The sequence below is a fragment of the Fusarium fujikuroi genome, chromosome FFUJ_chr10, assembly GCF_900079805.1.
Source record: "Fusarium fujikuroi IMI 58289 draft genome, chromosome FFUJ_chr10".
NCBI lineage: Eukaryota > Fungi > Ascomycota > Sordariomycetes > Hypocreales > Nectriaceae > Fusarium > Fusarium fujikuroi.
In genome coordinates, this window is record NC_036631.1 from 971,860 (window position 1) to 988,254 (window position 16,395).

General features: G+C 46.3%; 5 protein-coding genes; 2 read left to right on the forward strand and 3 right to left on the reverse strand.

The window, feature by feature from the left end:
- Positions 1 to 238: 238 nt before the first annotated feature.
- FFUJ_10566 (uncharacterized protein) lies at positions 239 to 2,909 on the reverse strand (the record flags this gene model as incomplete). XM_023569365.1 has 4 exons in its annotated part: positions 239 to 350; positions 403 to 1,537; positions 1,610 to 1,762; positions 1,814 to 2,909. The coding sequence occupies 4 exons, from the start codon at positions 2,907 to 2,909 to the stop codon at positions 239 to 241; spliced, it is 2,496 nt and encodes an 831-aa protein (XP_023436589.1).
- A 1,912-nt stretch (positions 2,910 to 4,821) lies between these two features.
- Positions 4,822 to 5,589, forward strand: FFUJ_10567 (uncharacterized protein; the record flags this gene model as incomplete). XM_023569366.1 has 2 exons in its annotated part: positions 4,822 to 4,928; positions 4,977 to 5,589. The coding sequence occupies 2 exons, from the start codon at positions 4,822 to 4,824 to the stop codon at positions 5,587 to 5,589; spliced, it is 720 nt and encodes a 239-aa protein (XP_023436590.1).
- A 334-nt stretch (positions 5,590 to 5,923) lies between these two features.
- On the reverse strand, positions 5,924 to 7,007 carry FFUJ_10568 (related to gentisate 1,2-dioxygenase oxidoreductase; the record flags this gene model as incomplete). XM_023569367.1 has 3 exons in its annotated part: positions 5,924 to 6,326; positions 6,379 to 6,691; positions 6,740 to 7,007. 3 exons carry the CDS (start codon positions 7,005 to 7,007, stop codon positions 5,924 to 5,926), a joined length of 984 nt encoding a protein of 327 aa, XP_023436591.1.
- Positions 7,008 to 7,491: 484 nt separating this feature from the next.
- Positions 7,492 to 8,474, forward strand: FFUJ_10569 (related to bifunctional 4-hydroxyphenylacetate degradation enzyme; the record flags this gene model as incomplete). XM_023569368.1 has 3 exons in its annotated part: positions 7,492 to 7,756; positions 7,808 to 7,944; positions 7,998 to 8,474. The coding sequence occupies 3 exons, from the start codon at positions 7,492 to 7,494 to the stop codon at positions 8,472 to 8,474; spliced, it is 879 nt and encodes a 292-aa protein (XP_023436592.1).
- Positions 8,475 to 8,533: 59 nt separating this feature from the next.
- Positions 8,534 to 10,607, reverse strand: FFUJ_10570 (related to C6 transcription factor; the record flags this gene model as incomplete). XM_023569369.1 has 3 exons in its annotated part: positions 8,534 to 9,197; positions 9,249 to 9,641; positions 9,691 to 10,607. 3 exons carry the CDS (start codon positions 10,605 to 10,607, stop codon positions 8,534 to 8,536), a joined length of 1,974 nt encoding a protein of 657 aa, XP_023436593.1.
- Positions 10,608 to 16,395: the final 5,788 nt, after the last annotated feature.

Here is a 16,395-nt window from a genome sequence, read left to right on the forward strand (position 1 = left end):
AAAGCTGGAAAAAAGAAAGCTCATCCCTACGCACACTGCGAATTTCTCATTGGTGTATTATTACTGTGCGTAGCACGTGAAACAGAGACATCCGCGCTCTATAATAGCAGTTAATTGGTCTCGGGATCAGTCCACGCGCCGACGCGTCAGTTTCATGAAGTATCCAAAGCGGCAACAAATCTATATCAAAACTGCTAAGATAAAACTATCTTTTCCATGGTGCCAGAGTTACAGCTGATCAACCGTCATGGTGACAATTGGTACAGTAGTTCAGCGTGATCTGACAACTGTTAGACAGGTAAGCTGTTCCGCATTTGCTCACTCCATCATTATCCTTCATGTACTGGACGCTGCGAAATAGTTAGCATACACTCATCATCGACCATGCAAGGGTTCACTTACGCATCCTTGATATCCTTGCCCTTCATTCCGAGACCATAGTCATCGCACTTGAACTGGGCCGTGCAACCAGCTTGACCAAATGACGCGAGCATGATCATGCCGCTCTGGATCCTAGCATAGCGCGAGACGTAGTCCTTGTATGTTGTCTCATCATCAAAACCATCGTTCAAAGCACGGTCGCATGCATCATCGATGCTGCCGCACTGGCTGGAGCCCTTGTTGTTCGCATCAGTCTGCGTCGGCAAAGGAGTCTCGAGAGTGACAGCGTCTCCGACACCTTGAGTGTAAGTATACTTTCCACCAGGGTAGTTTCCAACCTTGACTGTGCGGTCAGGATAAGAAACCACTGTGCCATCGTCGGTCTTGACGTAAGGCTCGGGGTCGGGCTTCTCAGTCACCTTGGGCTCAAAAGCATCGGTAGGGATAGAGGAAGGGAAGGTTGTGTAGTCGGCGCAAGACGACGAGATCAAATCAGTGGAAACATAGAAGCCCTTGCCGCTGACTGTAGTCTCACAGGCGCAGTAAGGATCAATGCCCGGATTGGCATGAATGATGCAAGGATACTCGCGTTCAGGCTCCTTAGTAGTGGTGGAAGTAGCAAAAGTAGTAGACTGCACAGAGGTCTCAGTAGATGTAGGTCCTGCCGTCGTAGACTCAGCAGTCGTGGCCTCTGTTGAAGTCATCTCGGCGGTAGTGGTATCCCGGGTCTCCGTGGTCCCGGAAACCCCAGTGCTCGACTCTTGAGTAGTGGCAGACTCAGCGGAAGTCTCAGCGGTACCTCCTGTGGTAGGGGTAGCATCAACATCGACAACGACTGTGTCGACTCCCATGCTCAGCTGAGGAAGCTCAGTCGTCTGAGTAGTAGCCTCGGTGGTCTCTGTAGATGTAGCAGCAGAAGTCTCAGTCGTTCCTCCAGTTGTTGGAGTTGCATCAACGTTTACAACTACCGTATCCACGCCCATAGACAATTGGGGAAGCTCAGTAGTCTGGGTAGATGCTTCAGTGCTGGTGGCTTCCGTCGTAGCTTCACTGGAGGTAGCGCCGGTGGTAGGAGTAGCATCAACGTTCACTACGACTGTCTCAACGCCCATCGATAGCTGAGGCAGCTCAGTGGTGCTAGCCTCAGTAGTGGAAGCTGCGGAAGACTCAATTGTGGACTTAGCCTCAGTGGTCTTAGCTTTAGTTTTGGTCTCTTCCTCGGCAGTACTCTTGTCGTCGTCATCATCATCGTCCTGGTCATCAGGATCCTCGGGTGTCTGAGTTCCAACTGGTGTCGGTACACCTCCATTGATGACTACAGCTGATGGAGCAGGAGTGATGCCAGGGAGAGGGGGAAGGACGTAGCTTCCTGGTGCAGGTCCTAAATCTCCTGTCAGTACAAACGTTAGGCGGAAGAAGTCAGTGGACTTACCAATGCCCCAAAGAACAATACCACCAGGACCATTGTCTTTACCAGCATGCTCACAAAAGATCAGACAGGAGGGACCAAAAAGAACAGGGACAACGACGTCATTGCCATCACTGTCCTTGGTGCTGTGCAGGGTGTTGTCAGTAACACCGGAGATAGTCTCTTGGGGCTCAGCAGTGACAGCAGCAGGAGGAACTGTGACAGGGGCCTCGTCTTGCTTGGTGGTGGGCTGAGGATCAGTTTCATCCTTAGTCTTGGGGTCCTCATTGCCTGAGTCTTCGGACTTAGGATCAGACTCCTCGTCTTTACTAGTAGGCTTAGCTTCCTCCTGCTTAGTAGTAGTAGGGTTGGGGTTCTCAGGCTTCTCAGTCGTGGATGGCACCTCATCAACAGGCTGTTCTGATGAAGTGGTGACGATAACAGGAGGCTGGATAGTGGTGGTCTCTTGCCCGATAAATGGTTGGGAAGTGGTATCCTGAGGTATCAGCTGCTCAGTTGTTGAGTCCTGAGCAGGAGGCTGCTGGGTGGTTGTGTCAACAGCAGGGCCTTGCTCAGTAGTTGACTGAGGTGCAGGAGGCCGTTGGCTAGTAGTCTCGATACCAGGTGTCTGATCAGTTGTGACAGTATCAAGGGCAAGAGGTTGCTGAGTAGTTGTCTCTGCTACGGGAGGCCCTTGTGACGTTGTAGTGTCGAAAGCTGGAGGCTGCTGGGCTGTAGTCTCGGGACCAGTGGGCTGTCCCGTCTCAGTAGTGTGCTGTTCAACAGGGATCGCGATTGAAGATGTCGAGTCAAGAGGCGACTCGCCATTGGCAGTAGAAGTATCTCCAGCCGCAATGTCGGTACTCTTAGACTCAGGCAGCTCAGACAAGATTTCGGTTGAAGTAAATGCAGTGTTAGGTACGGGAACACCTGTGCTGGTCTCTGGAAGTGCAACATCTGAAGAAGTCGTCTCATCAAACACAAGAATCCGAGACGAAGTAGTCTCAAAAGGAAGAGGGTGAAGAGTCGTGGTGGTGGGTTCACCGTTGGCTCCAGGAGTCTCGGGGAGTTGAGCCTCTGCCAAAGCGGCGAGAGCCACAACAAGACCGACCAGACGCATAACGAGTGATTGTCTAGGTCTCAAAAGCAAAAGAATGACTTAGTTGGTGTAGAACGAATGAAAGAACTCAGTATGAGTATGTCGGGCTAGGCCTACGCGAAAGAATTCGGACACAACAGATAGGTATATAACCCAGATACTAACTCAGGCTTACATCTTAGCTAAAGTTTCAAGTCCATAGTTTATCTAGGGGAGAAAATAAAACTTAGGACCTTAACCCTAAATGATAAAAATACTTAGGTAAATCTAGCCTAAACTTAGGGGACTTTTTGACAACTTTATTTTGACATCCTATAATAAGGTCCGGTGTTTTCTTGCCCCCTGAGGCTTATCCATGATGACAAAGCGCTGTGGCCAGCCTAATCTTCCTAGTCCAGCAGAGTGGGCATGCAACTGAAACGGTTCAGAAGGATCGAATCCTAGTTACATTGTAGGTTTATCGCCATGTTATGAGATCGGCCCGTGCCGTTCCAAGCCACATCTCGTCGGGTTCCCTTTTCCGTCTGATAAAAGTTTCTTGGATCCTCGCTTACCCCTGTGGATCGCTTCCTTTTCGATGCGGAGCTGAACTTGTAAGGTTGCATTGATGACGTTAGACAGCCTTGCAAAGGCCACTGAAGGATGCGCATGATTGATGGATCTCCAGTTTCAATCTCTTTCTTCTGCTCGACATGAATCGTTTTTTGTGGCCTCGCCCTGGTTCGGGCATTTCCATTTACGTTTGTCACTGTCGCAGTGGGCGAAAAAAGTCGTTCATTACTTCTTCGGCCTCAGATTGTGTCAAAGCTTGAGTGTTAATTACTTGTTGAAGCAATATCTCAATGCAAATCACTAGGTTAACTCAGTATTCCACCATAAAACCATCGTCTCAGTCTCAGGTCTGTTCATCGTCGACTTCCACCATAACCAAAGCGATAGTCAAGAAACATGCTTAATCTTAAAGATGCTGTTACGCGTAATCCCATCAATTGCCGCTACATCCGTTCGACCCACGTCTTCAGAACTGGCCTATAAGATAACAGTCAAACCGAACAAGTGGGTAGAGGCACATCGAAAGTTGGACCCTTTGACCAACATATGCTCCATTCGCCCAAGATCTCCAGAGCTGAGCGCCCTACTGGGCCAGACATGTTGCAACGCTTGATCCTTCGAGGCCGTGACATCCTCAGCCTTGCAATGGTGGCTGACTGTCACATCAAGCGAATCCTTCACGCTTATCTATGGATCGCAATCTAACCATCCCTTCCATGGCAAAGCGTTCGGCATCGCGAATATTCGAGGCTATGCAAGTCCATGAGATTATGATGAACACCCATAAGCGCCGAGTGATACCTTGAGCCAACAAAATATTGTTTTCTCAATAGATACCCATGATATACAATAAGCCAATGCAACTTTGATCCAGTTTTAGGATTGATCAGCAGTGAACTTGACAATAAAGTTGGAATCCTAATTAACTACTCTGCATCGTCTTTCGAACTTCTCGTCTATCATTATCCGCGGACAAGCTGACGGGTAAGACGGAAAGGCCAGGATTTTCGGAGTTTTCGTGTCTCGGCTGACGATCTCAACTTCGTCCCGCCTTGCAAGTCCCATCCCGCACAGACAGATCATGCCAAGAATGAACAACGAACCCGCTTTTTCGCGATCCTTTCTATGGAACTCGTGTACTGCAATTTCATCCTGATTCCAGCCTTGACGGTTGATGGTCGGAGATTCCAGTGTTGCATTACTCTTGTCAGTGTTAGCTTACACTGGTATCCCTACTCTGTTTAGCATATATGTAGGACAGAGACTCTAAAGTCGTTCTCATCACCCATCTCATTGCATCAATTAATACAGTCTTTCAACCGTCTTTCGTTTTATACACTCGCTTAAACCGTCGCTCTTTAGACCTTTTTAGCTCATCATCATGCTGGGCTCCAAGAGTTTCCAGAACGGCTGGGCCAAGCTGTTGGCCTCGCTATTCTTCCTCCTTGCTGCTTCTCAGCTTTGCATCGCTGCACCCTACACCTCCCAGTAAGTTTCATACCTATAGTCATCTTTGAAAAAAGCTAATGCCCCAAGGCTCGCTGTTCGCGATGATCAGCATCTCTACGCCAGAGTCAAAACTCCTGAGCTAGAAGCCTACGAGAGCAAGCTCGACGACAGTAAAAAAGCTAACACATACGTCAACCAAGATGACACCAAGTTTGTAGACTTCACTGCTGCTGGAAATCACGTCGTTGGAAGCTCATCCTTCGCTGGCTGCTTCGGTGTTATCCTTGCGACCAAGCAAGGTGCCATTGTCGCCCATTACAACCTTGACCAGAATGGCTTAGACACAGCCAAGGAGAAAATTACCAATTTCTACACCGAGCACAACGACAAGGTTGGAGGCGCTGACGCTCATCTTTACTCTGCCATAACCTATGAGACTGGAGCGCTTGTTGAGGAAAACCTGTACAACGAGTACAAGAAGTTTCTCAAGGATCTTGTTGGAAAGGAGCCCCAGGACCATCACTACACTGAGGCTCTTGAGACTGTTTCTGAGGAGGATCTTGACAACGATAACTGGGATCCGGATGCAGTGAGCGGTGGTTTCGTCGTGGAGAACCCTGGCGGTGGCACTGCCGATACCAGTATCTTCTTCATTACAATTGAGCGACAGCGTGTCAGTGCTCAGGGACCTGGTAAGTGATGGCAGCCAAGTCTAGTTGTCACCTGGGTCCCAGATTCCGGGCGCTTATGATGTGGACCTTCATTCTTGCACCTTTCAACCATATCGAATAGAATCTATGGCAACTTCACCTTAATCAACCTACCATTTCATTTACAAATGTCTCGTGTCATGCTGCACTCATTGTTTATCGTCTTACAGCCTTGTACCGTGATTCAGATAAGATCTGTGGAGATCTCGAAACAAAAGTAGGCTATGAAAAGATAAATGTTGACCATGTGCTAGACTTAAAGCTAGCTGGTGATAATTTATCCAAAAAGATACGATTATGCAACATATCGACCATCTAAGACTACTACTTTCTTCGTTGAATACCCAAACATTCAAGAAATGGACCATCGTGACAAGCCACCAGGTATGCTTGCTCCGTAGTAGACTCATTAATATGCTTAACCTTGCACCATGAGGGCACAGCAAAAGTATCGCGTGCCTCCCACTTGAACGTCATCGTCTCCCCCGTCGGCGTCACAAGTTCAGTGCGACCCTTTCCTTCATAGCAGTGATAAAGATAGGACTGGCTTTCTTGTGACTCCACCGTGGCACCAGGGCTTAATCTCTCGGCCTGAACGCCGAGGAATGTTGACAAGGACTTTCCATTGGAGAGCTTATAGTGATAGATGGAGTAGTCGCTCTTGTCAGCGTTGAGTTCTTTCTCAACGGGAGCCCAAGGGAAACGAAACTCGCAAGGGTCGCAATGTCTGACAGCGTTAGCAAGAGCATTTTAGTCGTGCACGGTAGAAAGATACTCACTCGCTGGGATAGCGTGGGTCAGAGTAGCCCTCGGCAAAGTGAACTGGAGCAAAGCGGAATAGCGGTAGGTTCAACATATCCAACCAGACGACTGGCTTATCACTGTCGTTTCCATGGTCATGCCAGTGCCAGATTGGTGTGATGACAACATCGCCTCTGATTAGAGGCATCTTCTTGCCCTCAACAGCTGTGAAACCTTCGCCATCAATGATGAAGCGAGCTGCGAAGGCCAGATGTCGATGTGCTGGCGCTGTCTCGCCAGGATTGACGATCTGGAGGCCTCCATAAATAGTATCTGTTGTGTATGGTGATTCTAAAAAGGTCAGTCAAATGAGCTCAGCACTATGATTGATTTACTCACGCATACTAGGGTTTACTAGCATCAAGACTCGTCGCTCAGCCTTTTCTTCTGGTACCAATTTGGCGGCTGTCTCCAAATGAGGCAAGGCTTCTTTGTATGTCCACATGTGAGGCTTCGCTGTGGGGTTTGGTGTCGGCGGTACCATCATGCTCATCTGTGACCAAAGAGGCTCCAAGTTCTTGGATGGTAGTTCGCTGAGGTACTGCTTCATCTCTGGTGAGTCGCCATCCGAGACGCCCGAGGTCACTGTGCTAGTATAATTCCCCATTATTTCTGTGGTTTCGTGGAAGAGTAAAGATTCTATGGAGATTATTTTTCACTTAGTTGGTGATTCGCAAGCGTCGTTGGAGTGTTCTGTAGATAACTAAATAGCGGGTTGATGGTCTAGGAGTGGACAACAATCGTAAGATCCCCGGACAAGAGAAAGCTGGAGAAGTAGCGCCGATAGGTAAGTGAATTGCCACAACGGTCACATTGAACCGCGTTTAATCAATCATCCACAACAGCCGAAGTCAATGTCCGTCCTCGGGGTTGACTCCGGTGGGATCCGGGCTTTCATCTTCCGACCGGACCGCGCTATGAGTGGCTACAGTAGTGGATCTCAACACAAACGGTCTCCGACAATCATCACGTCTTTTTGGAAACAACTATAACAGGTAGTATACAGCCTTGAAGATAATACAACAATGAGAATAGCCAGTATTGCAGCACCATTGTATCACAGGAATTTCATATCTTCATTCTCTCGCAAAATGTCCTCAACAACTTGGAACCGCCTCATCCGCTTTGTCGATGACAACGGAAACGAGACCTTTGGAGACCCTGTCATTGAGAATGACAAGGACTTTTCTGAGAAGTTGGCCAAGAATGACCTATGGGCTGTTGAGTACAAGGGTCAGAGTCCTGTGGCGCAACTCACCAAGGGTGACAAGGTACATGTGAAGGCTGTAAAGGAGCTGCTGCGACCGGCTGATGTGCCTATCATCCGATGCATTGGCCTTAACTACATCAAGCACAGTAAGTGATGAGTTACTCATTGACTGAACCTACACTAACTTGGATGATTAGTCAAGGAAGGTGGCCGAACACCACCGCCTTATCCCTCATTGTTCATCAAGCCCTCTACCTCAATTGCCGGATTCAACGAGGATGTCCCCATTCCCAAGATCGCCCAAGATGGCACAATAGACTACGAGGGAGAGCTGGTAAGTTTTTGGTCTATCCTTTTGCCGAGAAACTGGCTGACAACAATATGTAGGGCATCGTGATTGGCAAGTCCGGCAAGAACATCACTAAGGGAGATGCTCTCTCTTACGTAGCAGGCTACGTCGTCTCCAACGATGTATCCGCTCGAGCATGGCAACGAGACCCCAAGAAGGCCGGCGGCGTTCCTCAATGGTGCTTCAGCAAGGGTTTCGACAAGTTCGCACCCATTGGACCTCTTCTCGTCTCTCCAGCTGTCGTTGGTAATGCTTCCAAGTTGCACTTGACAACAACTGTCAACGGCGAGGAGAGACAAAGCGAGGGTACGAATGATCTCCTTTTCGGTGTCGAGGAGATCGTCAGCTTCATCAGCCAAGGAACAACGCTTGAGGCTGGAACCGTTGTTCTCACAGGAACACCATGTGGTGTCGCCATGGGAATGAAGGAGCCCAGGTATCTTAATGACAGCGATGTTGTAGAGGTTAGCATCACCGAGTTGGGAAGTGTTAAGAACAAGATGGTTTTCGAGTAATTGGTATATTAAAACATGGGATCTGGGTAAATAGACATAGAAGCAACTTTTCCACTGTGTTATTCGTTTAAAAGCTCCCAAACTCCTTGAACATCGTTCAGCCATGACATATCATTTACATCCAAGTTGAACGCTGCAAGCTCTTGGGGATTAAAGTCCGGTATTGGGGTTTGAAACTCCTCGGCAAGTCGCTGAACAAGATCCGGAACTTGCATGTTCGGCATCGGTTGCTGAGGGAGGCCTGGGTTGTTCCCTTCGCCGAGTCTGTTAGTGTTCGTCGTTTCACGTCCCGGTGAACCACGAGGCGTTGCTTGCAAGATCTTTGAAGAAAGAATATGTAGCGCTGCAACGCACCGGCGAGGAGACTGGCCAAATTGCTCGTGAGCCTTGAGTACTGAAATAGCTTGGCCCCAAGATCTCCCGATTTCCACGGCCGAGAAGACATCTGGTCGAAGTTTGGCGGCTATCAAGACTGTAGCAGCGGAGTAGATGTAGTATACTCGATACCACCAGGCCGGAAGCAGACCAACGGTGCCATCTTGTGTTTGGTGCTTTACCAGAGTGTTGATCATATTCTGAGCTGTCGTGACGCAGAACATTGCGCCTTGTTGAACGACACGAGCTTGGAGATTATCGTCCATGGGCTTTTTGTCCTGGGGAGATTGTGTGAGGCAGAATCTGGAAAGGACTGGCCGCAGTAGCAAGATACGTGCATGGAGGAATCTGTTCATGAGTCAGTCGTTATGGAAAGCCGTGGACGTAGAAAACACATACCTCATCCGAAGAATTACAGCCTGGCGACGCGCAATTTCATCCTTATTTGACTCCAGCAACTCCCACCTGATATGATCTGGTAGCTTTGACTGCCATCTGCTGATACAGCGATCCAGTTGGACCACTCTGTCAAGGTCTTCGTCCTCGCCATCTACACCTTCAAGGTCAAAATGTGATTCCTTCTCCTTCGTACGATTTCCCTGTGAGCCGTCATAGAATGCGATCATGGTCTTGTGGATAATCTCGTAAAGTCGCACTGATCTCACAAAGAAGCTGTAATATTCCAAACCTTGCATTCCGTTCTGGGCGTTTGAAGCTTCCGCTGGATGTGGCACGTCTTTTGCAGGATGCTGGGAGATCATGGCAGGGCGGCCATGGGTCACAGATACCATGCTGGCTGGATTAGCTGACCGAGAGCCAAGATACAGTCAAGTTCACTCACCGATCCATTAGAACACAACCATACCATATCCTGCGCAACAACTCTCGCTCGCCAGGGTCCGAACGATTCGCTGAGGTCTCGGGCAGGTGAAGTCCCAATCCCTGGGCCATCCTGATGGCAGAGCCAATAACCATCCATGTCTGATGAGGATTATATGTGCTCTGAAGATACTGGCTCGTTACCAGTAAACACTGCACCAATTCGAGAGACCCGGGTTCCCAGGGGCTCATTGGCAATAACTCCTGTGCCCTCTGAAAGTATGTGTCACTCGACTGTTCTCGCTGTTCTAACGAATGCGATTCGACGAGTTGGGTGGATAGGGCCAAGATGACGTTCAGCGTAGCGACGAAGACTCGCTCATTCAAGTCCATGGCCGTTCCGGAGAATATTGCATTATAAGCACGAGTCCATCGGTTCCTGTCCAAGAACGGATACAGCGGATCAACGTAGAACCAGTACAGCTCTATAAGATGATCAGCCTGCCTCCGTGGGGGTAGAACGTATGAGAAGTCTGGTGATGCGACTGAGGCAGGGCCCATGACCCCAGCCGACCGAGATATATTTGACGCATTGTCACTTGAGCTTGTAGACTTCCCTAGCTTCACGTCGATGGCTTTTTTGATCTGAGCGGTGAAAGAGCCTGCACTGCTCTTCCCAAAGAACTCTTCAGTACTCGTCCCCTCGTCGATGACCGCTGTCATGGAGTCAACAGCAGAAGGACTGTTTGAACACACTGAAGCCCCGACATTACGTTGACCACTATGTGAATCTGGCCTGGTGCCGCTGCCGGGGGTAGATGTCACTGGGGAGTGATGATGTGGCGGTGGTGGCGGCGGCAGCGACAGAGGTATAGACCGTCGCGGCTGACTCTCGTATGTATTCACGGCTGGTAAAATCGGAACAGGAGGGCTTGCCATAGAGGGAGAACTACCCTGTCTTTGGGCTGGCAATGCTTGTGCTGGAGGAGCAACAGGACGTCCATTCTGAGTAGCAGTGAAGGGCGCTGCTATTGGCGGGCGATGATGTATGAAGGCAGTCGAACTAGCGCTAAAGTTGCACTTGTCCCTCAGGGCCAATTTCCTACTACATGAGCCACAGACTGCAGCGTCTTAGCCTTTGTTGTTAAGATGTGGATACCTTAGGCCCACATCCCTCTATATGTAGCCTGCCCTTAGGGCCCAGTTAGCTAGCTTTCTCCTACATACACACCTTATGCCCATATACCCTTATTGACAGGTTATAAGCCCTCGCGTTAACCACTGCATCTTTATAAGAGACCCTTAAATGGTTATCTTATTGCTTATTGGCCGTTAATTACACTCACTATCCCAGGAAGTAGAAATGCAATGCGACAAGCTTCTTTTGTTTTTTTGTGTTTAACTGGTCGACATTTTGATATATATCGCTTCGGCCCTTACGTCACATGAAAAACAGCTTTTAATCGACTAACTGATCACTTCATTAAAATCAGCACCTTAAGAAGTATATTTCATCTCTTCTGGTTTCCTTTTACGATAAAACAACACGCATTTAAGAACAATTTTAGGTTCTCAACAATTATACGCATTGCCCCATACGACGAAAAATTTCAGAAAAACACAATCAATTTAGGATTCGAACCCTTAGCCTCTCATTTTAGAGCCAAAACGCCTAATTCTCAGTGATTCAGAGACTGCAATCATATAGATACCTGACATTCTCCACAATTGGATCCACAACGCGTGTTCCGCAGTTTGACTGAGAGATCCACACAACGGCCAAAACACCAAAGAAGAGGTGAAAACGCCAAAAACAGCATTTTTAAGAGTTACAAATTGGTGCAAAAGTGACAAAAAGCATCTCCCCACTCACTATACCTCATCAGAACGCCTCTTTGCCATCCGTTATAGAGAGGTCTTACTTGCAGAGGTATCCAAAGATTCCTCAAGGCAAGCGCAGCAGTACAGCTTGCAGATCATCAACGTAAGTAGAAAGGGTATCATCAAGATCAAGTCACCTCATTGCCATAGGCCTTGGCAATTCTGAAGTATAGCGCTGCGGTTGCCTAAGCCGCTACACCACTTCACGGTCCCTTAAAAGATCGCTTAACGAAAGAGATTCTGCCACGACGGTCTATATAAGATCAGGCACACACTCAGATAACGAGATACACAGCGCATCAAGCAGAAATACACGAAAGTCAAGAACAAATCAAGCAAGGCAACAGCACTAAAGCGAGTTCACATTCCGGATAAGAAAGTGAAGTGATCATATCGGACAGGACAACATACTCAACGCCGCCGGCTAAGAAGCTAAAATCGGCAGCTGGTTACGACAATTAGAGTTCATTAATAACTATTACCTTAGAGTCTCAAGGACTAAAGAAGTACATTCTGCGAGATATTATTCCTCCTGCAAATACTACAGAAGATACCAAAGATCGATTAGAAAGAGAGGCAGCTTCTGCAAAATTAATTCTAATCTCCAGTCTCTCTAATACAATCCAAAACAAGATCAAGCGCTCTAGCTGGGATATAAACAAGTCAGCACGAGAAACTTAGGAGATTATTCGATCGTCAGTTCAGAGTTCTCCTGATAAGGACGTCTACACCACAATAACAACTTTCTTCAGTCTCAAACAAAAGGATTTCTCCTCATTAGAGGCATATATCACTAAACTCAACAAGACATAGAGAGAGCTAAAGGCAAAAGAGCCTAGAACTCCAGAAAGATTCTATCTACATGTTGCAATACAAGGAATCCAAGAGACCAATCCAGTCTGGTATTCCAATTGGCGACACGAAATGCAGATGCATCATGAAGTCACACTAGAGGGGTTTGCGAGATTTCTGAACGAACAAGCAAATGCAGAAGCACAGGCAAAAACCAGTATAGTCAATATTCAACAGAAAAAGAATCAGAACCATCCCAATGCTCAGCAACAGAAAGGGAAGGAAGATAAAAAAGAGAAAGAGACAGAGGAAGATTCCAACTGTATAACCTATCCACCAAACAGAAAAGGTTTTCGACACAAACTAAGCAACTGCTAGAAGTTGCATCCAGAGAAGAAGAGAGCCAAACCGCAACCACAGAATACAGGAAGCTATGGAATAGCTAATGCGGGAAACACAGGCACTCACTAGAACACGACTACCATTAGTGAAGATCTCCGCATAAAAGAGTATAAGATTTTTAAAGACTTATCGCTATTTATCGAGGAAATCATTCCAGGATTGGATAATGACTTCAAGAACGAACACAAGAAAACTCTCACGGCCGCTGCCAAGCCCTTTCAGCATAACGCGGATTCCAGTAAAGAGATCACTCAGAATAAGACACAAGATGGAAAGTCAATGGCAATATCTTTAACAGACAGAGCCGCAATTACATCTAATGATATTCTTATTGATTCAGGTTACTCAATACACTATTTCAACAAAGAAAAATAGTTCACCTTCCTCACGAAAGTCGAAGACACAGATTCAATAACAACAAGCAATAGAGGCAAAATATACACGATAGGACATAGATCAGTAAAGATCAATACGCAACATGGAAGCCTGTCGCTTAGAAGTGCAGTATTTACTCCAGATAGAGCGGCAAACATACTCAGTCCAGGGATCCTTCGCGAAAAGGGAATCATCATGGATAGATACAAAGATAAACTCATCAAGAGAAAGTCAGAAAGCACAGTTAGCAGCATTATCTGGAAGAACAACATGGCGACTCTACAACATCAACAGAAATACAAGTACTACAACTTTACTAATCTCCCGATAAACACAATACGAGACAAGGTGGAATTCTCGCTAATGCACAAGAGACTCGCCCATGCGGGAAAGGAAAGAGTCATTCAAGCATATCAACAAGCGGGCATTCGCCTTAATCTAACAGGACTAAAGGACTTTAACTGCGAATCATGCCAGATGGCAAAAGCAGATACTATAATAAGCAGAACACCCATGGTGAAGGCCTCAAAGTTTCTTGAATATATCTTCTGGGATCTAATTAAACACAAGCCAGTTAGGTACAGCAACTACAGATATTCACAACACAGAATTGATATCGCCACTAGATATCATTAGATCTTCTTCTTGATATCAAAAGCCAAAGCGCCAGGACGGATCAAGAACTGGAAAGTAAGTATTAAGAAACAAGCTGGCAGACTAAAGGTCCAAATAATGGGCTTCAACAATACAGCAGAGTACTCTACAGATAAATTTAAGTTCTAGATGAACGAAAAAGGCATCATTATTCAATACGCTCCTCCATACTCTCATAAACAAAACGGGAAAGTTAAGAGAGCTAGACAATTGCTACAGGAGGGAGCACAAGCAATCTACATTAAGACAGGCCTTCCTGATATTCTATGGCCATTATATATAGAAGCAAGCGTGTATATGAACAATCGTTTGCCAACAAGCACCAACAAAGACTGGATGTCGCCAATTCATACAATATTCAGTTCCATCAACCTGGAATATACACCATACATTCAACACATCCGAACATAGGGATATATTGCCTACATTCGCATTCCTCCTGAGAAGAGGGTGAAAAGCAACAAAATGGCACCACAGGCATAGAAAGGCCAACTAGTTGGAATTAAGGGTCATCACGGACATATTTACAAGGTCTGGCTTTCTGAGGACAATCGCATGATTCGAGCCCGAGATGTTCGGTTCAATAAGAAGTTTCCTGAGATGAAGGACAAAGTACCAAACACTAAATTTAAAGCTGTGCTTGTTGATCCTGAGATTGTTAATGGAGGACGACTCATCTTTCAGAGTAAGGTCGGGTTTCTCCAAGGTTCGGAGACATCACAAACTCAAGAAGCGCCATCAGAAGGTGTCCAAGAGGAAACCCCAACAACACAGGAACGATCTATTGGTAATCAGTTAAGAAAAGAAGCTGAACAGAGAAAGAAGCTAGTTCCAAATCGGGAACCTCAGCCATACAAGCCAATCTCGCCAGACCCGACTCCTCCACCGGATCCAAGTCCTTCAATAAGACCGCAGACTCGTATTAAAACAATTCCAAATCAAAGGGAGATCTCTATAGTTTCTCAGACAACTCAACAAATTGTCAGACATCCAACAGGAGGATACAGAAGACCAGCATTAGAGACTAGAAACTCTTAGAGAAGAACTCCATATCCTCAGTACACTCAGTACAATCAGGATCAACAAACTTCTGGGGTAGGCATAGATTATAACGCTCTAAGCAGACAAAGAGAAGACATTCAGAGAGGAATAGAACAAGTCAAGTTACAGAATACAGGAGGATTAAGAGAAGATAAATTCCCTTTAGAAAATACTAATATTCAAGACCATAACATAGCTGACATTACTGAGACTCCAGCAACTCAACAAACCTTCTATCCGTTCGCGACTCCTCAAAACGAAACCCAACAAGAGAGATATAAACACGAACAAAACATGACGCCATACAATCAAACGTTTGCCAATACTCCTCAATTGCCGATAGCACCGAATCCGGAACGAATGCAAGAAGTCCGAGGTCTTCCGCCGGCAACAGATCGCAAAACCCGCCGTAGTCAGAAGACCTTTCGAGATCAAGTCAATCGAAATCAGATAATAATACCAACAGATACATATCAAGAGAATAATGAATTTAAAGAGAAGGCAAAACATATATGCTTCACTGTAATTGCAGCTATCAAGATCATTAATGACTCTGCTCCAAAGTCATAGAGAGAAGCCAGAAAACGTCACAACTACAAACAATAGTGGAAAAAAGCTAAAGAAAAACAGATTCAAAGCCTACATAAGAAAGAGGCCTGGATACTAATTAAATGCCCTAAAGGTGTTCAGGTACTTAATGGCAAGTGGGTTTATAATGTAAAGTATCCCCAGGGAGAAGATCCATATCCAAGAGCTCGATAGGTTATTCGAGGCAATCAGGAGAAAGGTGAATATAAGACTGGTAATCTCTATGCAGCTGTGGCACATACAGCGTCGGTTCGGGTGTTTCTCACGATCGTAGCGATCCTTAGGTATAAGCTAAGACAATATAATGCTATCACGGCTTTTCTTAATTCACAAACACACAAGAAAATCTATATAGTTCAGCCATATAGATATAAAGATAGTACCGGGAGAGTTTGCCTGTTACAAAAGGCTCTCTACAGATTATCAGCATCACCAATTTGGTGGTTTCAACTGGCAACAAAGCTGCTGAAGTCAATTGGCTTTAAACAACTGGATGCAGAAGTCTATATCTTCATACGCTCAGATAGAGCAATACTTATTCTCTACGTCAACAATATAGGCATTAGAGCTCCCACTCTTAAACATACTAACGCAATCATTAACGAAATCTCAAAGCTTTTTGAAGTCAAGAAGCTTGGTGATATAAAGGATTTCCTTAGGCTTCAGATCGTTCATAACAGATCCAACAAACAAATCTATATTCATCAGTCAAAGTTTACTGAAAAGATCCTGGAGAAGTTCAGCAACAGAAAGCTCAATCCAGTAAAAACACCATAGCCCTCAAAGCTTAAGATTCCAGAGAATTAGAGAGAAATAGATACTGTAATGACAGCAAACAAATGGCTACAACAAACTAAAAGCCTTAACTATCTGTCAATAGGAACGCGCCCCGACATTACGTACACAATACAGAAGCTCTCAAAAGCGAACGCCAATCCTACAGCAGAACACAAGAAGATCATAAAGCATCTCCTCAGATATCTGCAGGGAACGA